Consider the following 13566-nt stretch of genomic DNA (forward strand, 5'->3'; position numbering starts at 1 on the left):
TTATGTTTGAATAGACACTTCTGTATGAATTGGTTGTAAATTCCTTTATAAGGCTCATGTAAACCTAATGATAACTCTCTTTTTTGTGTGCCTTTCGTGAAACCTTATCTTCCTCTCCTATCTCCTTCACTATGGCTTGTCTGCGCCTACACCCACCACAGCTCCAACACCAACACTTATGGCTCTGATATAGATTGTAGGAATTAGGGAGGATTAGTGACTATAGCATTCATAGAGTGTGAGTGTGTGTGTGTGTGTGTGTGTGTGTGTGTGTGTGTGTGTGTGTGTGTGTGTGTGTGTGTGTGTGTGTGTGTGTGTGTGTGTGTGTGTGTGTGTGTGTGAGAGAGAGAGAGTGAGAGAGAGAGTAATCAAAGAGAGTAGAGATACCCAATGTAGACTCAAACAAAAACTAAATTATACATTGGAAAAGAGAGATTACAAGCCTCTTATATAGGTTTCATAGATGGTGGCATCATGGATACATCATGAGGTGAAACATCACCATATACATCATTAACTTAGCTAGAAATCTACACATGCTATCACATTGATGATCATATGGTTTATTCCACATAGATTGTGACTGGACAGGGGATGGTGCACACCACAATTTGGTTCATAGGACAAAGACCACATGCCCAACAATCTTGTTTATCTTTTTACAAAGACACTACCTTGTCAAAGTTTTGAAGCTTTTTGCAAAGCTTTGGGCTTACTCCCTTTTGTGGCCCCATAATTAGCAGTTCCCTAAATATGCATGGCAGCTCAAGGGGGATTTGTTACTATATTATGATAGTGATGTGAATGAATAAACTTAGGACCACCATGACACTTTTTTTTTCGCTAGGAGTTTTTCTCTTCCAGCTTGTATATACATTGAATACTCTAGGGAAATCCTTAACTTTGTATTAGCACATTTAGTTAGACAATTTCATGTTATTTGCTCGTGAGTTTCTCCTACATATTCTCCATCTTCACATGCATGTTTGTATCCATATATCCAACAAATCCCACCTTTTAAAGTTTTTATCATGGTAACATGCCTTTAAATGGCTTGGGTGTGTGACTCAAAATATTGTCTGAACAAAAATTCTTATGTGGTCTTGCGTATGCAAACCATTTAGCCTTGTGTATGCGCATATTTGTACTAGTGTGGTCTGTCCAAGAGCTATTATTGGGGTGAATTGCATGCCTTCTTTTTGCAAAACCAACATGTCCATACACCCTTGCATTCCTCTTTAATTTCCCGGTTCTTGTACTTTATTAGGTGCAAATATTGAGCACTTCAAACGGTAAATCATTGCTTTGTAAGGAGTATGAACTTTGATCGGAAGGGGGGCAGGGGGGGTGTGGTTTTACACACCTCCATTGAAAGAGTAAGAAAATGATGTTTATTGGAGGGGTTCAAGTACAGAAATTTGTTAAAAAAGTTGCAAGATCATGAAAGAAGATGGATCATTAAATTCATAGCGATGTGTGTGTGTGTAGAGAGATCTTTAAAATACGAGCTCTTCTTGAATGCATGTGCTATACATAGTTTTTGGAAGGTGGGACCCCTAGGACTTTAATGTAGTACTATGAAAATATGAAAGATCATCAAGTCATTATAGATGAGTGAGTGAGTGTATGTTTGTTTGTGTGTGCTCACCAAAAGGGTTGGGAATGGAGGTGGTGTGGGGGGAGGAGGGAAAGTGGCCCCGGGGGGGGGGGGGGGGGGGGTTGTTTAGGGAACGTAATACATGCCTCCTTCTTGCTTATTGTAGCAGTCACCCCATGATAGATTTTAAAATTTCTTCTACTTGAACATTGCTATATTTGCATATAGAGCAATATGGGTCTACACCAAAAGGTATGACTCTTTTAAAGGATAGCCTTATACAGAAGAATATGCATTTGAGTGGCCTACATGTTGAACTCTTAAAAAAACTTGCATGATTGAATCCTTGATGTGGGCTTCTTGTGAGACTGTTTCTTTTGAGGAAGAAGGGGGCTTAGTGTAATCTCACCTACATACTTTGATACTTACCTCTATATTTCGAATGTTAAGGCGGGAAAACCTTCCAAAACTAGAGAAATATTTTTGTCAAAAACGGCCCCTTTCATTAGAGAGAATGTGTGAATCTAGCCTAAGGCATGTGAACCAAGTTAGTAAACTAAAAGCTTTGGTTTTTTACAATAAGAAAGCGAAAAATTTTATATTGTTCGGGGATGGTCTTACCATCACCTATGTCCAAATAGTTACTGATACAAAAATTCAACTCATTGGTAAACAATATCTCTATCTCCTCATGGAACATACAAAAAAGGTAGATATTTTCTTCTAAATTTCTCACCATCTTCACCATTTCATCAGAGACCTAGAATAGGTAGGCCTTCTATTGGGGTAGCATTTGTTTTTCCTTTCAAAAAGCTCTTAACTTTTGTAGCATTTTAAAGCATCCCTCAGAACTTCCGATTGCATATTATGGATAAGAATTTTTTTTTCATGTGTACACCCAGTAGGTGCAATAACAAATCCCAAAGAAAAGCTTGTATTTCTTCCCCCTTATTTTCAAAGATAGCTTAATTACAAAACCCCTTATACACTTCTAGAAGTAAGATCTAAAACCAACATAGCCTCGAACCATCAATTGGTTCTATGATAGAAGTTTCCCTAGAGCTTTCACTAGGGGTTTTATTACCTATTTACTACTAGAGCAAGTAAGTGATTAATTGCATTACATATGCCTTTTTTCTTTTTGCACACAAGCCATATAGCTCTTCTTGTAGTCCATATAGCTTTTTGTAAAATACACTAGAATAGTATCGAGACCTTTGAAGCAAGAGAACTAGTGCAAATAGACTTGATTTTGAACTTCCATTGGTTACAATACAGTGACACTTTCCATTTCCCATTTAGAGGGAGGGGGAAAGGATTTTGGGTATGAATAGGAAGTCTTCCACATGAATGCCTTGAGATTAGGAATTTCCTAGTTAGAAAGAAATGGGCAAAGTACCACATGAAAGAGGGGATCGGTCTTCTATAATTGCAACGTCCCATGAGGAGAGGTGCCATCTGAGGGAGATTTTGGAAGAGGAGATCCTTCTTCCTTCCAATGTCTTCCAAAGCTACCTACAAGTGTTGAATCCTTTCCTTGATAGCTTGTAGACAATTCTATCTTGTTCACGGGTGATGGGGTGAGCGTCTAAGAAGAGCCATCAAATAGAATCCTTGCTTATGATAGACATGATTTTATTAGATAGTGTTACCATATATATGTGGTAGTGATGTGTGTGAACACGCTTAGGACTGTCGGTCCATTTTTTTCCTCACTAGGAGGTTTTTCCCCCTGTGCATTGTATATACACCCATTATTATAGGGCTAACTTATCTTTCATTTGTGCACTAAGCAATACACTCTTTGTCGTGTGCCTTGAGCTTCTTCATCTTCCAAGCTGTGTGTGTTTCCCTGCAACTCTATTTTCAACAGATAGAATGTTGAGTCTAAAGTAGGGATTATATGTGTTCTAGGCCTTCAATATAAGTGTTGATGTTTGGGGAAGATGGGATGCTTGCCAAAGAAGGAGGTGATAACTAGTTGTACTAGCTAGTTAGACTTGCTTTTGAGTTACATAAAGTTAGTTTTCCTAAAAAGGAGGATGGTCCAATCAGATTTTGGATCCCACAATGATAAAATGATCCACTTTACTACAACCCTATTTGCTTTATGAGGGAGGCCTACAAGGCCAATCTCACCTTTTCTTGAGGTAGCAAAAAAATTCCCATTTGACTTTGAAGCATCTTTAGACAATGGGTTCTCCTCCCCGATAAAATTCTTGCAACTTTAGCGAGCTTATCTAAATCTTTGTCTAGTGGTCTCCAATAGGAAAGGAAGTAACGAACTACAGTTTAGGAATTATGACTAGGACTCTAAACGCGCATCCACTTTTCCAAATTGGGTTTGAACCTATCCAAGGTCCAATTCCATCTCTACTTCATAGTAACATTGAAGCCCATGGGGAAGCAAAGCAGTCTACCGATTGTGTTCTTAGGGATGATGCATGGGGCCTCCAGTATTAGAAAACCCTGTATATCACGTTTCACGACCCCTCTTCTTTTAAAAACTGTAGATTTCTATTTTCTTCCAAAAATGGTTCTAAAACCCCTTCTATCGATGTAAACTTGTAACTTTCAAATTAAAAAACTTTGTTGATGAACTCACGTACTATAGTTACATATTTTAAGGTGTACCCCTAGGGTTTACTCATTGGCAACAAGAGCATTGATGTCACCAACAATCAAGAGTGATAGAATGGAGAGCTCCTTTCTCCATTATATCATTGTCTATTAAGTCCATTCATAGCAATAACAATTATAAGCATAGCATGGGGACAACCTTGCTTTCAAGAGAGAGAGTGCCTAAAGGGTTCTTACAAGTCAGCATCAATAGTTACTCCGGCCTAGTCTAGATATATATATATATATATATATATATATAGCTCCAAAGCCCATAATAGAGACAGAATCCAGATAAAGGACCAATCTATCCTATCGAAGGCTTTATCAATTTAATTTTGACAAATTTCAAGTCTTGAGTTGGATCCTTCGACTTATTCACTTCCTTTCCATAGGCCCTGTTATAGCATCTAGAATATATCTACCTCTCATGAAACCCTTATATACCACACTTATCCATTTCAATAGAATGGATGTCAATCTAGTACTATTACTTTGGCAACGATGTTACATGCATTGTTAGAATTTTCAAAGGTCTCTTGTTGTTGATGTCCTCTTTTTCACCTTTCTTGTGCATGAGCTTGATGACTCCCATGTTAATTAAACTGGGAAGTGCTAGGTGGGTATATGCCTTTGTTGGGGTTTTCTTGAAGGTTTTGCAGAATTCACCTTGCATTGCATCCATGCAAGGAGAATGAATTGAGGTAATTGATCAATGTCTCAATTTTTGTGGTTGAGAAAGGAATCAATCCTAAACTTTTTAGTATCAAATATCATCTAGCCTTTATAGGAGAACACCTTCTTTCCTTCTTCATTTTACTTTCTCAGGTGTAACGGGGCTACATGGCTACACAGGGCTCAACTTGCATGGCCACCTTGGTGGACGTGCTCCATAGGACATCATCTTTGAGTTGGACCACACTTGGTCCGGGGGCCCAAGCACTCTTGGACCGCCCCCCGACGGGTGCCCAATGTGGACACACCGACCGGTAGTTGTAGCGCTATTGTTGGCTCCCCTTCTGTACCATATCGAGACATGCACAACATGTTGTAATGATATAGTGAAAAAAACGCATGAAATGCAAGGCAAAGTGAAACTTTTTCTTTAAGAATGATAGAAATAAGAAAAACACTCAATCCAAGTGATTGTGCTTTAGGGTTTTGAAGGTGAAGAATTTATTGTGTTCCCCATTCTAAGAATTGGTGTGTCGATTAATACAATGCTATGAGATCATGCCAATGCAAGGGATGTCATTTGATAGTGGCTCGAACGAATAGTCACACATGATTGAAGCCAAAACTCAAGAGAAGCAAGTTTACATACATGGCTTTGAGGTGGAATTCTATATTGCACTAAATTTTTTTGAAACACCACATAATATATAAAATTTAGGCTAGATTCACAATCTCCAAACTTATATATTCTCCTTCCTTTGATCATACATGTTCTCTAAAACACCATCAATAAAAAAGAACCTGGAAGACCAAATTGATAGCTTCTTGCTTCTACTTAAGAGAATTTAAACAATTTTTTTTTTTTTTGGAATGTTGAAGCATATTAACAAAAGATCCATGAAAGGTAAAATGAGCCATTACAACCATTTTGTGGAATTTTTAAAAGAATATCTTTAGATTTTTGTAAACTTCTGAATTTTAAACTTGCCATGAATCTCTTTAATATAACACATAGTATTGTCAAGGCATTTTAGTGTTTAATTAATAAGAAAATTGAAGTTGTTTCTTTGACCTCACAAAGAAAATCCAAGAAGATTTTAGACATGTAACCCTAAAGAGTATAAACTTCGACATCAATTCTGACCAAGCATGACTACTTTGAATGGTCTTTTAGAGGAGAAAGTCCCTTACATTTTTTGCTATCAATCATTAGCATCATGTCTCTTTTTGAAAAAGTCAGTTTATGGCCTTAACCACAAACCCAGAATGTGGCATCACAAGCTGGATAGCACTTTGAGCATTCTCAAAATGTCAATAATCTATTCGTGTTGTGGCTATGGACAATACCTTGCATATGGATGATCTTAAGGATTTTGGTGATGATCTTGTTGGCCAAGTGAGAGCCAACTTGAAGTCTACATTTGATATGTTTGATCTCGAACAATTGCGTCATTCCTTGCTTGAAATCATGCAAAATTCAATTATTTATATCATTTGTCAAATAAGGTATAACTAAAGTTTTCTTGAGGATGGCATGACAGATGTTGCATATGCCAATAGTCCAAAGGCAAATGTCACACCGAAAGCAAAAAGAGAATAGAATGTGTTCTTGCACAATGGACATAACTTTGATTCAAGCTCCAGCAACCCTCACTCCAATACAAAATTAGCTTTATAAGCGGTACCCTTGTGTAATACTGTAAATAAGTTAAATAGGTGTAAAGTTTGCACCCACTAGTGAACACAACGATTGGCTTACATGCCCACTAAGATTGTACACATCGCCACATATAATATGGTGATTTTGCTTGCTATGATAGTGTCGGTTTGTATATTTTAAGTTCACAATGGCCAAATGATTATTGTCTAATTTGTGACAAACGTAATGCAACTGTCTCTGAAAATCACCTACTCTAAACTAATATGTCCTTTACAATGCACTACTACTTGTTGCAACTCATCTACACAACGTTGTGGTGTTGAGAGTCCTATGTTACATGGGTAGGATTTGTTTAATAAAAATATCGATCACCGCCATCAAAAGGTCTAGATTCTTATCATCTCAAGCAAATGGTATGCACAAGCAAGCAAAGAGATGTGAGAGATGAAAAGGGATGTGAGACATGAAAAGGGACACAACATTCAGGTATTGAGGTGGTATATTACAGTGACACAAACCATTCAATATGCTCAACTACCACATTAACCATAGCTTTGATTCGCAAGTTCCCATTCAATGATACTCATCCATCCTAACGTGAGAATGAATATATATGTGCTCTCATGCTTATGCTCAAAAAATGACAAGCACCTTGTGCTGTATCCACCTTTTAATTGCAATTCTTGATGAAATGAGCATAGATTCAAATAATTACTAACAAAGTTCTCGGAAACAAAGAATGCTTTCTGCCCTATGTAAACATATAAATTATAATGTGCACCTTACAAATTGAGGTGAAACAATACAAACAACTTCACACAACTGATTTTACAAAAAAATTGCAAAAGATTTCTCTCCAAAACTTAGAAACACATAAGAACATACTTTCCCTACCTAAAAGGGAAACCTAAGGATCTTGTCGCAATACCTCACTCGAATTTTAGAAACTTGCTAACCCCGCAAAGCACATTTCATTTTAACTATGAATCCATCAACTGTTGCAAAATACAGTTGCCCCTTTGTATCTGTGCATGTCTTCAACTTTCATAGAGACGTGCAAATCATGCCCAACATTACCTATTTTGACATGCATCTAGTAACCTACAGCCATGATGAGGTATTGGATACTACTGGCATGTCCAAAGTATTAAGCCACATTTAGTCTAAGGGCTCAAAATGAGACACCTGTCTAACCTGACTCCATAGGCATGTAAACAAGCAATGTCATGGCATAGAAATATAACACACCGCATAGGTACGAACAGAAGGATACGGCATTATTTTTGGCATCTATGGCAGTTTCTTGTAGATAATTACATTCTAATAACCCATCTGTATATTAAGGTTCCCATAATGAAGAAAAGCATTAGCAATGATGGAAAGAAAACCATCGCAACCTTGCCAACAGGCTGCACGTTCAAAGAGATTTTCTGATAATGACTGGAAGCCATCTCTGTGTATGAAATAGATCATTAACTAGCCATAAAAACCAGTCAAGTTACTGAGCACTTCAAAAATTACATTTTCTTAAAGCATGGAAGTCAGTCCAATGAAACATAGGAAATACCCTCTTCAAAAATTTCATAAATATTCTCAGGTGCCATTTGCAAATGAAACCCATCTGCCTCAACCATTATTCTGCTTTTGCATGTGAAAATCAGTTGTCTGAATGTCAGCATCAGACTCATGCACACAGCACATCCACTGATCATTCTGAAACAGTTTCGCTTAAAATGATCTGCACACACAGCTTTAATGTGCTACAAAATTTGTAGCAGGAAATCATAATTGAGTGATCAAGAAGAAAGAAAATAAATTCCGCAACGATGAAAGCATCGGTGTTGCCTATTATCCAATGCTTCTAAAATGTCAAGGTAATCACAGAATAAAAACGAAATGTTATCTTGAAACATAGTACGAGCAAATATTCTTACCTGAAGCCATTGAAGGATTGTACTTCTATAGCTGATAGCAAAAATGAGACAGTCAAAGCTCTCTCAGGTGTCTAGCGTGAATCAATCCTTGTCCGCATCAAACATCCTCTGCTTCATTTCATTGTTCGTTTGTCTTTCCAAGATCCTACTCTAGGCCTCTAAATGCCAAGAGCATGTTTGTCTTATGGGGCCAATATACAGCACAAGCATATACTCAACAAGCCACACACATCAATTCCATAACTGCAGTGCCCCCGAGAAAGCTAACAACATTCCAAAACACCTCGTGGGTTGAAACTGCAGTCAGCAAGCAAGGGAGCATCAAATGCTTTGTGTTCTTCAACATTGGACATCTATTTAAAATAAATGTAACATTGGACATACAAGGCACATCCAGTGTTCATTCTGAATGCTTACAATGAAGATGAGAACTTGCAACCCTGTGCAGTGAGTTTTTGTATGTTGGCTCAATTCATACCAATCGAAACTGGCCTCTCTCTCAAAAGGAAGCAACTGGACTACACATGTGCAACATAAAGAGAGGTCTGCCAGCAAACCTGGTGCTCAACACGATGGCAAAAGTTTGTTGCTGACTCTATTATGCTACTCATCATGCAACTGCTTTTCATTTGTCAATATGATAAGCAAAAAGCATCCATAAGCTGTCCGTGTATGTTTCAGTGCAAGCTTTAGGTAGATCTTTCATTAAACCAAAGTTTTTGTGGGACTATAGTGCTTTACACAATAGTCTTGAGAGCTGAGCATGTTCTAACTTGGCTACATCAGCATTACCTTAAGTGTGCACTTTGTTTGTCGTCCACGAGGTCTAAGCTCCAGCAACACACAGGCATAATAGAAATGAAGCTTTGGCTTCAACACAACACTGACTGCTTGTGATCGCACTTTCTTGAGGGTCTGGTGTTCATATGCGTGCTGATGGCAGCCAAATCAATATTATGGCGGTAAAAGCTACCTTTCGTCAAGCTGTATGGGACCATATCCGGAATGCGGCTCTAACCATATGCAAGCTGATGGCATCCAAATCAATATTATGGCGTTAAAAGCTACCTTTCATCAAGCTGTATGGGACCACATCCGGAATGCGGCTCTAACCACATCCAGAAACCCATCACGCTCTTTCTATACTTTCCGAGCAGGAATCACATTTGCACGATTCTTTGCAAAGAAGCTTTTCAATCATACAACTTTGACATTCCTTATCTTGTCTTCTGATGATTTGATGAACCTTAAAACCATTTTTGCTTCTACTTCCTTCCCTTCTCTTTGCAAACATTGTGCCAATAACTTGCAAACATGGATAGCAGGAGGACTGCACTTCAAAAGCATCTTCTTGTAAAGCTTATAAGCCTTATCTGCCTTTTGAATGATGCAAAAACCACAAAGCAAGGTTGAAAATGTCATGTTGTCCGGAACACATCCATTTAGCTTCATAAGCGCCAATAGGGCATAAGCATCTTGCATTTTTCCAGCCTGACAACTACTAGCAATTAGAATGTTGTAAGAATTTAAGTCCGGAACACAGCCTGTAGTCACCATATCCTTTAAAATTATGCTGTACTTGGACGCATCCAATTCGCCTGCATCATGAAGACCTTTAAGAATGTTATTATACACACTAAGAGAGGGCTTGTATCCCTTGGTTAACATAGCCCCAAGTAAAGCTGTTGCCTCCTTTGTATCCCCAAGTTTGGAAAGGCCATTTATAAGGGCACCAAATGTAGAGCCCTCTGGCAGATAATCTAGTTTTTCCATCTCCCTGAAGAGCTTCAATGCTTTTACCACTTCGTCCTTTCTACAAAGACTACGGACCAATAGATTGTGTGTTGATGCATCCAGTTCAAGATTTCTCGAATTCATTACTTTCCAAAGCTTGTATGCTTGGAAAACACGCTCAGCCTGACACAAGCCACCGATAAGAATGTTGTAAGTGGAATTATTAGGATGGCATCCTGCTGCCTCCATTTCTGCAAGAAGGGCTCCTGCTTTCCTCAATTTTTGCTCTTTACATAAGCTTGACATAAGTCCATTGTATGTTTCCACATCTGGACTGTGAAGCTTGCCAATCCAATGTGAAATTTTCAAAGCTTCTGTAACCTTTCCTGACTTGCAAAGACCATCCATGAGTGCACTATGCAAGACTTTATCGACTGAGAAGCCTTTCTCAATCATCTCATAAAACAATTTCAAAGCTGCTTGCATCTTCCCAGCTAGACACAAGGGATGAATTAATGTACAATAAGTGAAAGGATCTGGAGAACAACCACTTTTGGTCAATGTTTGCAACATCTTATACGCTCCATTGAAATCCCCTTCTTTACAGTGGCCATTTATCAATATGTTGTACGTGAAGACATCAGGAATGCACCCAGAATTTGTTGCATTATCCAACAGCAAAGTCGCTTGATGCAATTCACGAATTTTGCAGAACCCTTCCATGAGTATATTGAAAGTATATATGTCAGGGCTACAGCCTAAAACTTTCATGGAAGACAAAAGGTCGAGTGCTTCTTTCATTCTTCGGCACCTACAGAGACCAAACATCATCGTATTAAAGCTAGTCAAATCAGGAACCACGCCTTCCTTCTGCATCTCATTAGAGAGTTCCTGAGCAGAGTCGATGTCAGATTCCTTGCAGTACCCATGCATCAGCAGGTTGTACGTGACAACATCTGGTTTGTAGCCTTTATTCTTCATTGTGTGGAAAACCTTGAGGGCTTCTTCCACTTCACCTACCTTGCAATAGCCATTTATGACAGTGTTGAAGGAAATAGCATCGAGCATTTGACCACCCTGTAATCGTGAGATGAGCAGGTTGTGTGCACCCTGCAAATTCCTCTGCTTGCAGAGACCATTGAGCACAATGTTGATCGTCTGTAGATTAGGCAGGCAACCATCCTGAAGCATCTGTTCATACAAGGCAAGGGCACAATCAAGCTTCTGATGTTTGGCAAGAACTCCAATGATGGAGTTGTAAACAAAATAGTTGGGTCGACACTCAAAACTCCCCATTTTCTGCAAAACAGCCATCGCATCAAGGGGCAAGCCAGCGGAGCCATAACTTTTGGCCAATATAGCAAAGGCCTCCGGGGAGATAGCGGATCTGAGTGAAGGAGACTCCTGGACTCTATGAAGAAGTTCCCAGCACTTGGAAAAGCGGCCTTGGAGGCTGAGAGATTGAAGAAAATGATGTAGGGTAGAGCTCCTACGTTTGTGCTGCTGCTGCATAAGCCAGCAACACACACTAGCAGCGTGATGATGGCCAAAGCGGAGGCTCGAAAGTTCTTTAGCGACGATGGGCGCAGGAAAGGAGGAGGCAAGAAGCGCGATAGAATGACGAACCTCAGCCTGCGTGTGCTCGTCCCATTCCTTGAGCTTGAGAGCCGAGCGAAGGGAGGTGAAAAGAGCTTTATTACTATCCTTGCTTTGTGCTGTGGCTGTAACAAGTTTCCTGCATGGCCCCGACTGCATACCTGACGTGAGAGCTCACCATCGCCAGCAGCAAATCAATCCTAAGGCCACCTCATGGTGCCATAATAAACAAGCTTAACAATTTTAAAATAAGGAAAGTATGTGTTTAATGAGAGCGCTTCGTTAGCTGCATGAGAAGGAGAGGAGGGGTGCACTGATGATGAGTAGAAGTCATTGACAAGATTCGATGACAATTTGAGCATGAAAAAAAGAACATCGTTAAATCAAGAACGGATCAAGGCAAGAGAGAATCTGAAAGACCTTAAATTTTATTAGGCAATGGACGTTTTACAAGAGACATAAAACATTGAAATTATACATATTAGTTATTTGATGTTTATAATGCAAGTGCAGATGTAGGTGATGTTGGATAGAGGGTTAGCAGTTTTGCATGTGTGCATAGGTAGGGAACATAAAAGTAGTGTGAAACAAATTATTGTATCAACGGAACATAAACGGAGATCACATTAGAGTAATTTATTTCTATAGTCTCAATTAATCCAAGTATGTATGCAATCTATACGATATCTCTAAGTGTATTTCTCAATGAAGTGCGATATCTTGCTTTTGATCAATTGAGATGTATCCTATGTTTTCTGTTGGGGTGGTAAAGCCCAATGTGCTGCGCTTGAGTGTTGGACGGCCGGAGACTAACCGGGAACTAACACTGACCATTCATTCTACATAAAAGAATAAGGACTCATAACCCTAACACTATTATGTTTGGAGTCCACCCCAAAACTTGTGTCTCATCTCTTCTCCTGTCTTCTCCATTGCTGCACGCACACACACGCGCGCTCTTGCAAGCACACTTCAACTAGTATCAGAGCTCAGGGATTGGGAGCACCATTGTAGCTCAGCGGGGAGGCCGACGGAGAAGCATCAAAAACTACAGCATGTTTTTGCAGATCTATTTTGGCCTACCAAAACGTCTTCATTCAAGCCGATTCCCACTATTTATGATCGGTTTTTTTTCCTCTTCAACTTTGCAAAAGAAAGTTTTCTCAAAATCTTCACCAATTTTGAGATACGTCACTCCGACTGCCTGTAAGTCGTGAAGTAGAAGCTGCAGATTCTTACCGATCTGTTTTGACCTATAAAAACAGTTTATTTCATGTCCATTCGTTCCAGCCCAACCGTTTTCGCGTGGTCTACAACTTTGCAGAAGGAAGTTTCTGCAAATTTTGCACAGTTTGAGAGATATTCAGTTCAGACAGCAGGGTGGTCTACCTTCGTCGGTTCTTCTACGTATAAGTTTTCGTTGCAGACTCTTTCTGCAATCTCTGTCACATGCATATTTGATGTAAAGGTCTTGAGGGTCTGTTTAATCAGACAAACTGCCATAGTGGTTACAGAAAAGGGTTTCTGTGGTTGATGTAAGATCTTATGCGGTTTATGTATTGTGATGGAAATATGCAAAGCCTATTGTTGAGGGTCGTGGTAAGGTTTTATTGAGCTAGGGGATTCTCAAATGTGGAGATCCTTTCGGTGATACAGGTTTTTGAGCGAGCCCCATACATCCCTATAGTTTCGGCATCGACATAGGATGTATGTTTATGCGGTTAGTGCAGTATTGGTATGCATCTGCTGAC

At 39.2% G+C, this 13566-nt stretch overlaps 1 protein-coding gene across 3 annotated transcripts; it reads right to left on the reverse strand.

The window, feature by feature from the left end:
* Positions 1-7503: 7503 nt before the first annotated feature.
* On the reverse strand, positions 7504-12128 carry LOC147454944 (uncharacterized). Of its 3 annotated transcripts, XM_086516775.1 has the most exons (4): positions 9689-12128; positions 9389-9498; positions 9278-9311; positions 7504-8782 (listed from the first exon to the last, which is right to left on the reverse strand). In XM_086516775.1, the coding sequence occupies exons 1-4, from the start codon at positions 11972-11974 to the stop codon at positions 8717-8719; spliced, it is 2496 nt and encodes an 831-aa protein (XP_086372901.1). In that variant the 5' UTR covers positions 11975-12128; the 3' UTR covers positions 7504-8716. The 3 variants fall into 3 exon arrangements, 1 of the variants encoding a protein (XP_086372901.1); XR_015188712.1 differs by having other exon boundaries at positions 7504-8289; positions 8486-12122; XR_015188711.1 differs by having other exon boundaries at positions 7504-8311; positions 8486-12122.
* Between the last annotated feature and the right edge of the window lie 1438 nt (positions 12129-13566).

Source organism: Adiantum capillus-veneris, chromosome 7 (assembly GCF_014529385.1).
Source record: "Adiantum capillus-veneris isolate H3 chromosome 7, ASM1452938v2, whole genome shotgun sequence".
In the NCBI taxonomy this organism is placed as follows: Eukaryota; Viridiplantae; Streptophyta; class Polypodiopsida; order Polypodiales; family Pteridaceae; genus Adiantum; species Adiantum capillus-veneris.

Bases quoted from the DNA above. Each gene is read 5' to 3' on its own strand.
- LOC147454944 (XM_086516775.1), bottom strand. From the start codon at position 11,974: ATGCAGTCGGGGCCATGCAGGAAACTTGTTACAGCCACAGCACAAAGC. The intron at 9,312-9,388 runs GTGCGATCACAA...GCTGGAGCTTAG, and splicing joins AACACCAGACCCTCAAGAAA to ACCTCGTGGACGACAAACAA. The intron at 8,783-9,277 runs GTAATGCTGATG...TGCTGACTGCAG, and splicing joins AAACAAAGTGCACACTTAAG to TTTCAACCCACGAGGTGTTT.